This window comes from Gorilla gorilla, chromosome 5 (assembly GCF_029281585.2).
Source record: "Gorilla gorilla gorilla isolate KB3781 chromosome 5, NHGRI_mGorGor1-v2.1_pri, whole genome shotgun sequence".
Lineage (NCBI taxonomy): Eukaryota > Metazoa > Chordata > Mammalia > Primates > Hominidae > Gorilla > Gorilla gorilla.
Window position 1 is genome coordinate 21459968 of NC_073229.2, and position 17011 is coordinate 21476978.

General features: G+C 45.9%; 1 protein-coding gene across 8 annotated transcripts in view; it reads left to right on the forward strand.

Moving 5' to 3' along the window:
- Nucleotides 1-17011, forward strand: part of LOC101129165 (protein FAM50B) — a 161510-nt gene that overhangs the window by 6779 nt on the left and 137720 nt on the right. Inside the window, exons 1-2 of one of the 8 annotated variants that reach the window (XM_004043210.5) lie at nucleotides 11028-11256; nucleotides 11559-13070. The exons of 6 other annotated variants lie outside the window; for them this stretch is intronic. In XM_004043210.5, the coding sequence (XP_004043258.1) occupies nucleotides 11582-12559 (978 nt within the window). In that variant the 5' untranslated portion in view covers nucleotides 11028-11256; nucleotides 11559-11581 and the 3' untranslated portion in view covers nucleotides 12560-13070. Of the gene's footprint in view, nucleotides 1-11027; nucleotides 11257-11558; nucleotides 13071-17011 lie in introns of those variants that run through there. One more of the 8 variants, XM_055390974.2, reaches the window with a different exon arrangement.

A 17011-nucleotide genomic window follows, 5' to 3' on the forward strand; every position in this document is an offset into this window, starting at 1 on the left:
CAGATCATGAGGTCAGGAGATCAAGACCATCCTGGTCAATATGGTGAAACCCTGTCTCTACTAAAATACAAAAAATTAGCAGGCATGGTGGTGGGCACCTGTAATCCCAGCTACTTGGGAGGCTGAGGCACAAGAATTGCTTGAACCTGGGAGACAGAGGTTGCAGTGAGCTGAGATCATACCACTGCACTCCAGCCTGGGTGACAGAGCAAGACACCATCTCAAAAAAAAAAAAAAAAAAAAAAAAACACACACACAAGAAAAAAAAAGAATGAAGGAATGAACTACTGACACATGCAACGGCATGGATGACAATCAAATGCATTATACTGGAGTGAAATAACTCTGACTTAAAATTTACATATCGTATGATTCCATGATGTGACATTTTGGAAAAGGCAAAAAATATAGGTATGCATCAGAGTCAGTTTGTGTTGCTATAAATACCTGAGATCGGGTGATTTATAAAGAAAAGAGGTCTATTTTGTTCACAGTTCTACAAGCTGTATAAGAAGCATGGCATGAGCATCTGCTTCTGCGGAAGCCTCAGGCTGCTTCCACTCAAGCAGAAGGCAAAAGGAAGCTGGTATGTGCAGAGGTCACATGGTGAGGGGGGACGCAAAAGGAGAGAGGGGGAGCTGACAGCCTCTTTTTAACAACTAACTTTCTCAGAAGCTAACAGGTCAAGAGCTCACTCACCTCCTCCCCCAGGAAGAACATTCATCTATTCATGAGGGATCCACCCCCACAGCCCAAACATCTCCCACTAGGTTCCTCCTCCCACATTGGGATCCAATGTCAACATGAGGTTTGGAGGGTCAAATATCCAAACTATAGCGGTGTGGAAAGTAGATCAGTGGTTGCCAGGGGCAGCGATGGGGAAAGAGTGTGACTCAAAGGGATAATACAAGTTTTCTGGGATGGCAGAACCATTCTGTTCCTGCTTGTAGTGGGGATCACATGATTTTGTGTGTGTCAAAACTCATAGAACTGTATACCAAAAACATTGCTATTTTTGCTATATTTCAATTTTGTTAAAATATTCTGTGAAGAAGTATTTCATGGCAAGACTTCAGCAATACCTCACATATACTCCCATAGGAGAGCAACAGCAGTCATCAATAAATCATCCTCCCTCCCTCCCATACCCCAGGTTAAACTATTAATATAAACCAAGACACTGGGACGTGCTAGCCAGGAAGTCATAGGCCAAAAGTTTCTTCTGAATAAATGGCAACACAACAAAACATAGGGCCGGGAGCGGTGGCTCAAGCCTATAATCCCTGCACTTTGGGAGGCCAAGGCGGGTGGATCAGGAGTTTGAGACCAGCCTGGTCGACATGATGAAACCCTGTCTTTGTTGTTGTTGTTGTTGTTTGTTTGTTTGTTGTTTTTTGAGACGGAGTCTCACTCTGTCGCCCAGGCTGGAGGGCAGTGGCCAACACGATGAAACCTCGTCTTTTTTTTTTTTTTTTTTTTTTTTTTTTTTTTTTTTTTGAGACGGAGTCTCGCTCTGTCACCCAGGCTGGAGGGCAGTGGCGCGATCTCGGCTCACTGTAACCTCAGCCTCCCGGGTTCACGCCATTCCCCTGCCTCAGCCTCCTGAGTAGTTGGGATTACAGGCGCACACCACCATGCCCAACTAATTTTTTGTATTTTTTAGTAGAGACGGGGTTTCACCGTGTTAGCCAGGATGTTCTCGCTCTCCTGACCTCGTGATCCGCCCGCCTCGGCCTCCCAAAGTGCTGGGATTACAGGCCTGAGCCACCGCGCCCTGCCAAAACCCTGTCTTTATTAAAAATACAAAAAATTAGCTGGGCATGGTGGGGGGTGCCTGTAATCCCAGCTACCCGGGAGACTGAAGCAGGAAAATCGCTTGAACCTGAGAGGCGGAGGTTGCAGTGAGCCGAGATCATGCCACTGCACTCCAGCCTGGGCAACAAGAGCAAATCTCCTTCTCAAAAAAACAAAAAAAACATAGCATATACCCAGGGCTGTGGAGTCACGGCATGTAACAGAGTCCAGGATCTAACCAGCTGGTGTGTTGCACCTGCCCCGCCTCCAACGAACAGAGCCGAGCACCACTCAAAGGCCGGAACACGTTCTTTGGACCTCAGCAGGCAGAATGCCCAACGCTGGAGCATCAGCAAATGAGCTCACAGGGTGCAGTGGGTGCTTCTGAAGCTCGGGTCAGCTGGAATAAATAACGGATTTTGTGCCACGTGTGCCCTGAACAGCACCTTTGAAATCAAAGTGAAAGATGAGCATGATTTAGACCTTGCCAAAAATTACAGGTGTCCAGGCATTTGTCAATACTTACACAACTATATACCAAAAACAGCAAATGGTGCTGCTGTATGTACATTTAATAAGAAATGAAAAAAAGCTTTAGGGTAAAGCCTAGCTCAAAGTGTAACTAGGGATAAATGTTAAGCAACCAGCTCATGTCTTTTTATTTTTTTGGCCCCAAATTAAAGCAATGAATGGCAAGAATATATTACCACGAAGTTGTTTCTTCTTTTGTGGATTTCTTACCACAATCAATGGTGCTTCTAACAAAAAATACAAGTCTGCAGATAGTTAAAAGATGGAGAGGGTGGGCCGTAGGTCCAACCTGTTAGGAGCCGCAACAAGAATTGTCCTGTGTATACATTGCACAACTGTCCTGTCACTGGGGCAGTATCTTCCATGTTTACAAGCTGTTTAAAGAATAAACCCTAAAAGTGATGAGCCAAGTAAAATACAGACTGGCAACCACAGATGATAATGCAATTCCCCTGGGGCTGGCGGGTCCCTGGAGGATCACGATAGCTCTGGGAAAATTATTAAGTGGTCTGGTTTTCCATGAAGCTGGGGGTGTGAGTGGGTTTATCAAAAGCTCCAGGGTGCTCCAGGGTGGTGGTTCCCTGGGGAGGTAGTCACAGTCACAGGGGAGACCATAGAGGGGTGTTCTCTACAAAACGGCTGAAAGTAAAGGGAACAAATGTACATAGAGTCAAACAGCACATTCTATCTCTGTTTATTGTTATAATGTTGTCAGAGACAACATAAATAACTGATGAACATTTTAACACCACAAATGAGATAACAGCCAGCACCTCTCTGATTTGTTTTGTCTTCAGGGTTCCCCAAGAGTGCTTGGTCCTTCACTTGCTTACCCAAAGTCAACACTAGGTTCAGGTATTTTCTAAAGCACTTTCCTATCTTAGAATTTCAATTCCTGAACTTATTAGACAATTGTTCATCATCTGCTTCAAGTGCCAAGAAGTTGTTACCTCAGGGTGGCCTCCCTCTACCAGTCTCATTATCCAGGAATCCTGCAGCAGTCATCCTGGAAAGCAGCTCCAGGAACAGCCTTGCCTGCTGCAAACCCGGCTGTCCCTTGGCCTGCTGGCCTCTGTGACACTCGTGATGTTCTGCCAAGTGCTCAGTGTTGGCTGTGAGCAGTGTGCACTGTAGCCATCCCTGAGCCCAGTCAAAGGTCCAGCAGAGCAGCAGCTGCTGCCCCAGCAGAGGAGCGCTTCACCCAAGATCACTCCAAGTTGGGAGGAAAATAAAAATTTCAAGGCAATCATCAATCCCACCATTGTTCCCTTCCCAGGACCTGAACCACCTGCTTTCAGTTTGATGAAGGAAGAAGAGCACAGAGGTGTTTAGATACCAATCATCTTTGCTAAGGACAGTATTGAAAACAAGAGGAGGGGACTGCCAGAGAGCCAGAGTTGGCTTCAACACACATTTTTAAATTGCCTCCATGGGCTGCAGCTGTGAAACGTAGTGTGCGAACCCACATCCGTAGCACTTTCCAAAAAAAGAAGGGTCCTGGAAAAACTGGCCAGTGTCATACGTAATTCTTTCTACATGTTTCTACATAAAACAACACTTTCATCTTCTACGTTCCTTTAAGAGGACAGTGGGAGGGGGACATTCCTGATACATTTAGTACATGTGCTATTCTAGGCAGGCTTCTGACTTTTTCTCATACTCTTTTCTATGTAGGCATGAGCTCCTAGCCACTCTCCTTGGCCCCTGCCTTCTGTCATGCCCCTCTTTTCCCTGGTAAAAATTCTAAAAGCTATCCCTCAGGTGATGCTTTGCCACTTCAGAACAAAAGATGTCCCACCCTTTGAAAGAGCATCAGAGCTTCTCTCCCTATCTGCCCTTCTCCTAGAAGGTGCCTGTGGGACACTCACTACCTTCACCCAGCTGTAGTAAGCCCCATACTGGTGAAAACACCCCATAATTTTATTTTTGAGAAAACTGTAAAGGACATAAAAGCATATTATGAAAATAACATTTGCTGTACGTTTCTAAAAAATACTTTTCATCAAGTGAAGGACTCTAGTTCGCAATTAATATTTTAACTGCAGGGATTGAGATGTTATTAGTGTGGTAAGTTACACACACAGAGATTTCTAGTGTTGAGCTACCTTTGAGAAAGGCCTATTTTGTCCGTTTTCATGTGTGTATTCATAAACTGCTGAATTCCATTGGTTAATATTTTGTTTGGGCATTTTGCCGTTCTATTTATAATTAGGATTGGCGTGTACTTTAATTTCTTGCGTTTTTCCTATCTGGCTTAGAAATTGACAGCATCCATAATACGCTCTTCTTCAAATGACCTGGCCAGACATTTCAATCTATCATAAGAAAAATTAAATCTTCATTCACCAAAACAAAAAGTCAGTAGATAAAATTTAAAATTCATTAGTCACAACATAGCAATGTAAGAATTATTAGAAAATAAGGAGGTAATCACCAGAAGAAGCAACTGAAAGGACTGGAGGTGGTTGCCTCCAGGGAAGAGAAAAATGGACAGGAAACGGCTTGCTTTTTTGTTTGTGAAAATAACCCTTTTAGGATTACTTTTCTTTTTAAACCAAGAATATAAAACCATGTTCCATTCTTCTAAACCGTTTTATCAAACATGTATTACTTTGATACAAATGAAAGAAAAAATGAGGTCTTACAGCTCAGAGGCATTTATGGTGCAGCATTTACTTTGAAATTGTGACATCTCTTAGGTTTCATTTCTCTCTCACGTGGTGTGGATTTTTTCCCCCAGGGAACACATATAGAAGTCATAGGTTTCTTGTTCAAGCTTTTCCCTTCTAGTATATTTTGTACTTCCCTGTCTCTGAACATGTGAGGGTTCTTCCCCTTACCCCTACCTGATTGCATGCCAAAATATTGGCTTTCCACCAAGCAAAGGTTGGAAGACATTTTTAAACCCTTTATTCGAAAGCGTGCAATAATATTATCCAGATATCCTTTGAAGGACTTCTGGTCTGGTGACGGAATTCTGAATTCATGCACTAGCTCTTTTTTGGCACCTGGTTGATGTGAAGTGTTGTGGCTTTGCTTTGACAACTGGTTCAGGATACTGTGGTGGTGTTGGAGGGATCATTGAGTGGAGATGCTATCGGGGCACGCCCTACACCCAGGCCAGGCCCACCATCAGCTGTTTCATTTCAAGGCTGACTCTGGAGACGACAGTATATCTGCCACTTGTAGGATAGTCCGTTTAAAATAGAATTCAGACTGGTGGAAAGCAACATGAAAACCGACCATGACAAAAGGTGTTATTTGGGAGGATCTGTTATTGTTGCTTGTATTGAAAACTAAGTTTTCTCTTGTTAAAATAGTTTAAGTTTTAGTTTTGTGAGATTTTTAAAACATTGATGCTGTTTGCATATTTTACTTTGTGACTAAGCCTGGAGGAGGGCACATTTTTTTCTAAATTAGTTTGTGTATTTAATCGGCATTTCTGAGTCACTAGAACAGAATGCTGCTCCCTCCCCTCTGTTGTATTATTGCTATTGATACTTTTATTTATTTATTTATTTTTTACAATAGAATGTACCACATTTATTTAAATCAATGACTGTGATGATTATATAAAAACAAGAATAATACCGGGCGCGGTGGCTCACGCCTGTAATCCCAGCACTTTGGGAGGCCGAGGAGGGCAGATCACCTGAGGTCAGGAGTTTGAGACCAGCCTGACCAACATGGCAAAACCCCGTCTCTACTAAAAATACAAAAATTAGCCGGGCGTGGTGGTGGGCGCCTGTAATCCCAACTACTCGGGAGGCTGAGGCAGGAGAATCACTTGAACCCGGGAGGTGGAGGTTGCAGTGGGCCGAGATCGCGCCATTGCACTACTCCAGGCTGGAAGACAGAGCGAGACTCCGTCTCAAAAAACAAAAGAAAAAAAAAACTTAAATGGAAAAAAAGTCATCAAATGGGATACAAAGTTTGATTAAAATTGCTAAATATATACGGATCTATGTGCACATAAAATATTGGAAGGGAACTCGCAAACATTAATAGTTATGTTACTTATGTGTTCATGTTGAGTGAACTTTTTATTTATTTACATTTCTTTTCAAACTTTTCCGTAATATGCCTATTTCCTCCTTTATGACAAAACCTATTGGAAAAACAAACCACAATGTCTGAATCAGGGAAGAATAACTAGAACAATCATTCTTTTTTGTTCTATTTATTCTTCTTTCTTAAAGTTTCACCATTTGTGTGGGCCCGGGTCCTCAGCCTCATTTTGCTGATAAAATTTAAGAGCTTAAAGCAGTAGCTTTTAGTTTTGTGGGTATTTTCGCTGAGAATTAAGGCTGAAAGAGGAAGTTACCATCTTGGAACTTAGGGGAAAATTCTACAGAACAGTATATCAGACTTTTAGGATAAATCTCCTTCTTTCTAGTTGTTTTTCTTGTTAAAATTTTCTGAGAATTTGAGGCTCAACCTTTTAATTCTGGGAGCTGGCTATAGTATTTGGAGGCCGTGACTGAGTTCAGAGGTGGATGCTGGATAATGGGAGGGTGGATGATAAGGTTTAGGGATGATATTGACATTCAAGTTCTGATTCGATTAGAGAAAGAGTGAATATAGTATTTGTGGCCAAACTATAGTCGATTGAATTAAAGTTTAGTAGGTTGGATCATTTAACTGAAAAAAAGAAGTGGAGAGGCTATCTTATTTATGTTAAGTGTAATAAAGGTAATTATATGGGAAACCTGAGAGAGGAGACTATTGGTAATTTTGTCCATCTGTGGGTGGTGATGGTGATGGTGGGTGCTCCAGGCTTCCTCTTGGAGATGACATTTGTGCTGATCTTCAGGGATAGCACAGCGAAGGGCAGGACTTTCTAGAAAGAGTATGTCCAAAGGTAACAGTTATGAAAGGGCAACTTTTTTTTTAGATGAAGTCTTTCTGGGTCAGCAGGCTGGAGTGCAGTGGTGCGATCTTGGCTCACTGCAACCTCCACCTCCTGGGTTGAAGCAATTCTTCTGCCTCAGCCTCCCGAGCAGCTGGGACTACAAGGCATGCACCACCACACCCAGCTAATTTTTTTTTTTATTTTTATTAGAGACGGGGTTTCACCATGTTGGCCAGGATGGTCTCGATCTCTTGACCTCGTGATCCACCCGCCTCGGCCTCCCAAAGTGCTGGGATTACAGGTGTGAGCCACTGCGCCTGGCCTGAAAGGGCATCTTCTATTCAGGCGCAGTGAAAAAGCTGGGTGAGTGCTGCATGGGTCCACCTATTAGAGACCTTAGAGGACAAACAAAGAGATTCTGATGTGGCTGTTACAAGGGAAGTTGGAGTTTTTCAAGTAGGAGAGTAATGTTATCAGATTCATTTTTTATGAGGATCTCTGAGGATATTGTATAGAAGTTAGACAAGAACAAGAATACAGGCATACCTCGGAGATACTGTGGGTTCAGTTCCAGACCACCACAAAGACAGTCACACAAATTTTTAAATTTTCTAGTGCATATAAAAGTTATGGGCCGGGCGCGGTGGCTCACGCCTGTAATCCCAGCACTTTGGGAGGCCGAGGTGGGCGGATCACGAGGTCAGGAGATCGAGACCATCCTGGCTAACATGGTGAAACCCCATCTCTACTAAAAATACAAAAAATTAGCCGGGCGTGGTGGCAGGCGCCTGTAGTCCCAGCTACTCGGGAGGCTGAGGCAGGAGAATGGCGTGAACCTGGGAGGCGGAGCTTGCAGTGAGCTGAGATTGCGCCACTGCACTCCAGCCTGGGCGACAGAGCCAGACTCCGTCTAAAAAAAAAAAAAAGTTATGTTTATACTATACTATAGTCTAGTAAGTGTGCAGTAGCATTTTGTCTAAGAAAATAATGTGCATAATTTCATTAAAAATACTTAATTGCTAAATAATGCTAATGATCCTCTGAGCATTCAGTGAGCTGTGCTCTATTTGCTGGTGGAGAGTCTTGCCTCAGTGTTGATGGTTGCTGACTGATCAGGGTGGTTGTTGCCAAAGGCTGGGCCTATGGCAGTTTCTTAAATCAATATTGAGTTTGTCACATTGATTGATTCTACCTTTCACGAAAGATTTCTTTGTAACATGTAATGCTGTTTGAATCAACTTCTTCCAAACTTCTGTTAATGTTGATATTTTACCTCCTCCCAAAAACTGTGAATGTCCTTCATGGCACCTACAGTGGTGAATGCCTTCCAGAAAAATTTCAATTTACTTTGCCCAGATCCATCAGAGAAATCATTATATACAGCAGCTATAACCTTTGGAAATGTATTTCTTAAATAATAAGACTTAAAAGTCAAAATTACTCCTTGATCTATGGGTTGCAGAATGGATGTTGTGTTAGCAAGCATGAAATCAACTTTAATCTCCTTGAGCATCTCCATCAAGCTCTTAGGTGACCAAGTGCATTGTTAATGAGTAGTAATATCTTGAAAGGAATCATCAGAGCAGTAAGTGTCAACACTGGGCTTAAAAATATTCAGTAAACCATGCTGTAAACAGATGTGCTGTCCTCCAGGCTTTGTTGTTGCATTTACAGAGCACAGGCACAGTAGATTTAGCATAATTTTTAAGGGCGCTAAGATTTTCAGAATGGTAAATGAGCATTGGCTTCAACTGAAAGTCTCCAGCTACACTAGCCCCTAGCAAGAGAGTCAACCTGTCCTTTGAAGCTATGAAGCCAGGCATTGACTTCTCCTCTCTAGATATAAAAGTCCTAAATGGCATCTTCTTCCAATAGAAGGCTATTTTGTCTACATTGAAAATGTATTGTTTAGGGTAGCCTCCATCATCCGTGCTCTTAACTAGATCTTCTGGATAACCTGCTGCAGCTTCTCCATCACACTTGCTGCTCCACCTTGCACTTTATGTTATAGAGGTGACCTCCTTCCTCAGCCTCGTGAACCAACCTCTGCTACCTTCAGACTTTTCTTCCGAAGCTTCCTCACCTCTCTCAGCTTCACAGAATTGAAGAGACTTAGGGCCTCGCCCTGGATTAGGCTTTGGTTTAAGGGAATGTTGTGGCTGGTTTGATCTTCTATCCAGACCACTAGAACTTTCTCCATATAAGCAATAAGGCTGTTTTGCTTTCTTATCATTCATATGTTTACCAGGAAAGCGCTTTCAATTTCCTTCAAGATTTTTTTCCTTTGCATTCACAACTTAGCTAACTGTTTGGCAAAAGAGGCCTAGCTTTTGGCCTATCCCGGCTTTTGACATACTTTCCTCACTGAGCTGAATCATTTCTAGCCTTTGATTTAAAGTGAGAGACGTGTGACACTTCTTTTCACTTGAACACTTAGAGGCCATTGCAGGGTTATTAATTGGCCTAATTTCAATATTGCTGTGTCTCAGGGACTAGGGAAGCCTGGGGACAGGAAGAGAGGTGAAGGAACAGCCAGTCAGTGGAGCAGTCAGAACATACATAACATTTATCAGTTAAATCAATAAACGTCTTTGTCTTCTATTGCACACTTCGGAGTGCCCCCAATTACAATAACCTCACAGAACGATGATCACAGATCACCATAGCAGATATCACAATGAAAAAGTCTGAAATATTGCAAGAATTACCAAAATGTGACACAGGAACACGAAGTGAGCACATGCTGCTGGAAAAATGGAGCCAGTAGGCGCTTGATGCTGTTGCCACAAATCTTCAATTTGTAAAAACAAAAACAAAACACAGTATCCCAGAGCTCAATAAAATAAGATATTCTTGTATTCTGGTGATGGGGCAACAATGAGAAGGCTTTAGATTTAAAAAAATGCTAATTTCCTAGATTAAGGCAAGTGGTGGGGAATGGGAGAAAAAGGAAAGTGTGAAAGGCTCTTCTGTAATCGATTACCTGTGGAGGAACGTCATTCCAGGAAAAGGCCTAGGTTTCTGGCTTGGACAATTTGATGAGTGCTCACACCCTGCTGTTCTCCTCTGGATATGTGGGTGCCATATGTAATTATCATATGATTCACGCTTCTTGGTAAGGTTATGCTCACAGGCATTGTTGCCCTTAGACGGGAGGAGGCTGAATCGCAGTATGTATTTCACAACCAGCTTTTCCAAACTAGGTCCCAGGAAGCACTGGTTTCAGCGAGTGTTACCAGATCTCCTGCAGGGGAGAAACGGTCACGAAACATGAACTGGTCTGCCCTGCTCTTGGAGAGTTACAGTGGAAACTGGCATGTTAGAGGCTCACAGTGAAGACACTGCTGTACTTTAACTCAGTTTCCCATGGTTATCAGAGCTTAGAACCCGGGGGAAACTGCTGTATAGAAGAGGTCAAACAAGCTGAGTGCAGGTTTTGTCACGAAATTGGGGGGCGAGTAGGGTTCTATTATCAAAGAATGGTTGTGTTGGGGCCATAAGAAAGAATTACAGGCAGTGGTGCGCAGGTAATGTTCACGAGACGCCACAGCGGGGTAGCATCAGAGGCGGGAGGAGGAGGGTTGGAGAGCAGGGCTGTTGCAAGGCTCTCTGGGTGGCCGCAGCAGCTTGCGCTGCGCCCACATTGCTTCTGCGTGTTTACAGCTGGTCACGAGAAGGCTCAGCACGCAGGCACAGCAGGTGTGGGCCCGCCCTGCCCACAGCATGAAAACAGGAGCCCCGGCCAGCCACGGCTGGGCAGGGCCAGAAGCGCCTCCTCCACGATCCTCCCCGCGCTGGCCCGCCCCACAGGAGCCCCGCCCCTACCAGGAGCCCGGAGCTCTTCCCAGGGCCCGCCTCCCCGCCAGGGGGCGATCCACCTCCACTTCCTGTTTCCGCAGCGGCCCTACCAGGAGCCTGGCACTCTCCTCAGGGCCCGCCTCCCCGCCAGGGGGCGCACCGCCTCCACTTCCTGTGTCCACGGCTGTCGCGAGAGCCCGGGACGAGTGGGCCTCTGCTCGTGGGTGGTTCTCGTGGAGGTCAGCTCCCGCGTGTCTCCGCTCGACAGGGTGCTTGGGCAGGTAAGGGTCCGCTCAGTAGCCCAACCCTCTCTGTATGCAGCTCCCCAAATTCAGCGCTGCGCTCAGGCATGGCAGCCACCCGTTACGTGGGGCCATTCGCATTTGCATTTGTTGAGGTCAAATAAAATGCTGGAAATTGGTGCCTGGTGACACTGTCAGGTTGGTGGTTACCCTAGCAGGTCGGCCCAGCCCCTGAACGCTTCCATCACTGCCGAAAGCCCTGTGAGGAGGCGCAGAGCTGAGCATTCCCCGCCGTTGCGTGGGCCCCCCTCTACCTGCCGCGTTTTTCCCCTTTGCTGCAGAGCCCATCGGGTAGGCGCGGGCCATGGCGCAGTACAAGGGCACCATGCGCGAGGCAGGCCGTGCCATGCACCTCCTCAAGAAGCGCGAAAAGCAGCGGGAGCAGATGGAGGTGCTGAAGCAGCGCATCGCCGAGGAGACCATCCTCAAGTCGCAGGTGGACAAGAGGTTCTCGGCGCATTACGACGCCGTGGAGGCCGAGCTGAAGTCCAGCACGGTGGGCCTGGTGACCCTGAACGACATGAAGGCCCGGCAGGAGGCCCTGGTCAGGGAGCGCGAGCGGCAGCTGGCCAAGCGCCAGCACTTGGAGGAGCAGCGGCTGCAGCAGGAGCGGCAGCGGGAGCAGGAGCAGCGGCGCGAGCGCAAGCGTAAGATCTCCTGCCTGTCCTTTGCACTAGACGACCTCGATGACCAGGCCGACGCGGCCGAGGCCAGGCGCGCCGGAAACCTGGGCAAGAACCCCGACGTGGACACCAGCTTCCTGCCAGACCGCGACCGCGAGGAGGAGGAGAACCGGCTCCGAGAGGAGCTGCGCCAAGAGTGGGAGGCGCAGCGCGAGAAAGTGAAGGACGAGGAGATGGAGGTCACCTTCAGCTACTGGGACGGCTCGGGCCACCGGCGCACGGTGCGGGTGCGCAAGGGCAACACGGTGCAGCAGTTCCTGAAGAAGGCGCTGCAGGGGCTGCGCAAGGACTTCCTGGAGCTGCGCTCCGCCGGCGTGGAGCAGCTCATGTTCATCAAGGAGGACCTCATCCTGCCGCATTACCACACCTTCTACGACTTCATCATCGCCAGGGCGAGGGGCAAGAGCGGGCCGCTCTTCAGCTTCGATGTGCACGATGACGTGCGCCTGCTCAGCGACGCCACCATGGAGAAGGACGAGTCGCACGCAGGCAAGGTGGTGCTGCGCAGCTGGTACGAGAAGAACAAGCACATCTTCCCCGCCAGCCGCTGGGAGGCCTATGACCCGGAGAAGAAGTGGGACAAGTACACCATCCGCTAACACCCGCCTGCCAGAGCGGAAACCGGGGGTGGGGGGAGACACTCATTTCTAGGCCCCATCACGAGTCACTTGATTTCTTCCCCCACATTTAATAAAGACAGAGGGTTCTCATGATTCACATTGGTTGTGCTATTGCTGATGTTATGCTTTGGTTGCTTGGTTGGTCTTTTCTGAGTATTTTAGTGTTGCTACCTGGATTTGCTGCATTGCTCTGCTGAGCTGTATTGAAACCATGACTGGGCCCACTGTCAGACAGAAATTAGAATAGGAGGCACATTTTTTACCTGGTGGTTATAAGCATGGACTTGGGGGCCACAGTGACTGAGTTTGATTCCCGACACAGCCTCCTCCTTGCTGTGTAGTTTTGGGTAAGCTTATTAAACCCCCATGCCTCAGTTTGGTCACCTGTAAAAGGAAATAACAAGAGCACTTACTTTATAAGATTGATGTGAGTATTAAGTGAATTAATATTTGTAAAACGCTTAGCTCTTAATAAATGTTTCTGTTGTTATTATTATGGTTTTGGTTAATTTATTTAAAGGACTGCAATGACCTAGTTCAGAACCATTTGAGGGCAAAGGTGGACCTGCCCATCACTGGTCCCAGGATCAGCAGTTGTCAGCAGGAGGGGGCTAGCAAAGGTTGGGGAGCAGCCCCCCTCTAGTGGGCTTTAGCTGGGTTGTTTAGCCCAGAAGTTAGGAGGACAGTGAGCTAATGCAAGTAGCCTGCAGGGTCGGTATCATTGATTTTCCTTTTGCTCCAATATGACTCCACAGGGCACAGTTACAGATCCTGTCTTCATTGAAAATGTTTGTATTTTATTCATTGTGGATTATTTCTGTTAATTTTGATTTTTAAAAATATTGTATTCAGGCCGGGTGTGGTGGCTCATGCTTGTAATCCTAGCACTTTGGGAGGCCGAGGTGGGTGGATCACCTGAGGCCAAGAGTTCGGGACCAGCCTGGCCAACATAGTGAAACCCTGTCTCTACTAAAAATACAAAAATGTACCTGTAATCCCAGTTACTTGGGAGGCTGAGGCAGGAGAATCGCTTGAACCTGGGAGGCAGAAGTTGCAGTGAGCCAAGATTGCCCTACTTCACTCCAGGCTGGGTGAAAGAGTGAAACTCCATCTCAAAAAAAATATATATGTGTATATATATATTTATATATATTTATATATATATTTATACATTTATTTATATATATTTATATATACATTTATATATATATTATATATTTACATATATTTATATATATTTAGATATTTATTTATATAATTCAAATATTATTTATTATTTGGTTACTGAGTATTTGGGGATCTCCTTCTCCTTAACCTTAATGCCCAAGTTGGGTGCCTCACTCACCTTACCCCAGTCCCAGCCCTGAGTATAGGAGGGACATTTCTTAGAGTTCTTGCCTCAGCCCATAAGCAAGAACTTCCACGGAAACATTAGCCTTCTAGGACAGTGGGTCCCAATGGCTGTCCCTTAGGGTCATCAGGGAAGCTTTTAAACTTCCCAATTCAAAGGTCACACCCAGAGCCAGACCTCAGGGTCAGAAGTGGACATCAGTGTTTTGAAGCTCCCCAGCTATTTGGTTGGAGAACAAATGCTCTATGGCTGCCTTTTCTACCTCTTATGAACTCCTCCCCCTGAGTTTCGGTGCAAGTAGGGTCAGGGCCCAGGACAGGCTCTTGGCTCTGAACACTTCATTAGGGTGTGAAGCAGATTCTTCCTACCTGAAGTGAGACCCTTGGACCAGCAGCATCGGCACTTGGGAGCTTGTTAGAAACGCAGATAGAAAAGCAGAATCTCAGGCCCCACCCCAGACCTACTGAATCAATGTGTATTCCAGTAAGATCCCCAGGTGAGCCACAGGAAACTGGCTGGCTGGATGTCTGCTATTTAGTCTGCCCTTCCAACATAGAAGATCAAGACCTAAACTTGAGGGTGCTGATAGTAGAACCCCACATCTTTGGTTGTTGGTCTAAGCCATATTCTCCAATCTAGTTTTCATTTAAAAGTTAGTATGCTGCCGGGCGCGGTGGCTCACGCCTGTAAAAATCCCAGCACTTTGGGAGGCTGAGGCAAGTGGATCACCTGAGGTCAGGAGTTCAAGATCAGCCTGATCAATATGGTGAAAACCTGTCTCTACTAAAAATACAAAAAAATTAGCTGGGCACGGTGGTGGGCACCTGTAATCCCAGCTACTCAGGAGGCTGAGGCAGGAGAATCGCTTGAACGTGGGGGACGGAGGTTGCAGTGAGCCAAGATCATGCCACTGCACTCCAGCCTGGGCTACAGAGCAAGACTTTCTCTCAAAAAAAAAAGTTGGTATGCCGACTACAATCTAATCCTGCCTTATTTCTTAATTGTTTTGGTGTTACTTAGAGTTAGGTTCAACTGCACGTTACAAAATACACAAAGTACCTGTAGCTTAAGCAAGCCTATTTCTCTGCTTCAAAGAAGTCTAGAGGTAAGTTGGCCGTAACATCAAGGACCCAGGCTGCTTCTACCTTGTTTCATCGTATGTGTCTTCCATATCCATGGTTACTTCATAATCCAAGATGGCAGCTGCATCTTTAACCATCACATCTACATCCTGGAAAACAGAAGGGGAGAAAGAAAGTTCAAAAGACTTAAAACAACTGTCTCTCCAGGAAGAGTCCTGTAAGCCAACAAACACTGTAGTGGTTGCCGGAGCTTGGTTTCCTGGCCACACCTGGTTGCGTGGGAAGCTGGGAGATATAGTCCTTATCTGGGAAGCCAAGTTCTATTACTATGGGAAAAAATGGAGAGCAGAAATCAGGGGATAAATACAGTTTGTGATGTAGTCTATCCCTTTCGCTACAAAAATATCCAAGTGTATCCTTTCCTCACACATAGCACGTTCAGTCCTAAAGCAAAGAAGACCACCACAAGGGCCCAGTAGTTATATCTGGGGTGATGTACAGGCCTCTCCTTCAAGTCTGAATGTGGCTCTTTGTCATCTAGCTACTTATAAACTAAAGAATAAGCAATCCGTCCTCTCACATACCTGATATGCAATGGTGAAACAAATACAAACATTAGGAAAAGGGAATGCAAAGCACCAGCGAGAGCCACTTCTCTGGCCACTATCAAATTCTACTGGGAGGTATTGCAAAGACTCTGTCTGCCTTGGAGGTATCATCCCTTGGTTGCCCTGGGTCCACTGTCTGGGATGAACTCCCTAGTTCATTGTCCCGCATACCCTCTGGCTTTACCCTCCTGGTCCTCCATGACCACATCCAAGCCCCATTTGGCAGAGCTACAGATCTTTTGCTGCCTGCTTCCTGCTGATGCAGATTTGGGAACCAGAGATTGCTTTCATAGGTTTTTCAGTCTAGGCTAATGGGTTTTTTTGATAATTCAATCCTCTCAAAAACTTAGATGGATTTCTAGTCAGTTCCATGTGCAATGAATTAATCCCAGCCAAAGTTATTTTCTAGACATGATGTTAAGTATGAAATTCTCGTTTTTACTTGCTGGCTTCTGAACTCTCTCCACCCCACTCCCTAAATTTAATGAGGGATACCTTAAAACAATATGGCACCCAGCATCAATCTTATCTCCTGCTGAGGCTGTAGCTTTGAAGCCACTAATGGTAACTTCAGTTGGGCGTAATGAAACATTTGGTTTTTTATGTCATGCAGGGCTCCAGACTTGGACTGAAGTCTGTAGGTGAGGACCCCTTGCTGGGCAAGGCTGTCTCTCCCAGCACTGCTGGCAGACAGGTTAGCTCATCCCTGCATGCATGTTACTCAGGTCTCTGCTGAAAGCAAGGAGAAATAACCAACACACAACAACCTTCTGAAATTTTTCTAAGAATTCTCTATCATTGCAGCCATGGTGGGTACCTGGCCTGCCTTGCATGCACAGCAAGAGACAGGGTGACCAAATGTGCCTGGGACAAGCCAGGAGCCTCTGTCACAGATGGACCCCGGGGGGGGAAGGGGTCAAGTGCAGCCTCAGACTCCCAGGTGTGCCAGATTACTTGACGTGCCATATTTCACCAGTCATCAGCGCAACCCCCTGAGATTGTTGGCATTTGTCTGATGAAGAAATTGAATCTCAGTGGGCCTAAGTCACTGAAACGGGGTCACACAATGTTAGAAGTGGGAATTTGTTGTAAAAAATAACTGTATTTGGTCTTTGTCCCAGGTTCCTGGTACAGAGCTCCTAAACCCTTGGAATTTTCCTGAGTGATAGGAGTATCTTTGATATTCATAACAAACCCCTTCCAATGACATCTGTGTTTACCCTAATGAGGTGACCTAGGGTGGGGCCCCTAGTTAGCTTCAGAATGGGGATGCTCACCAGAAGAACAGTGCCTAGAGGATTGGAACTTTCAGCCCCACCCACCACCCTCCAAGACAGTTACCTTTGGGGAACTGGAGGAGGGAGTGGGAGTCTGGAGGTTACACTCTGCA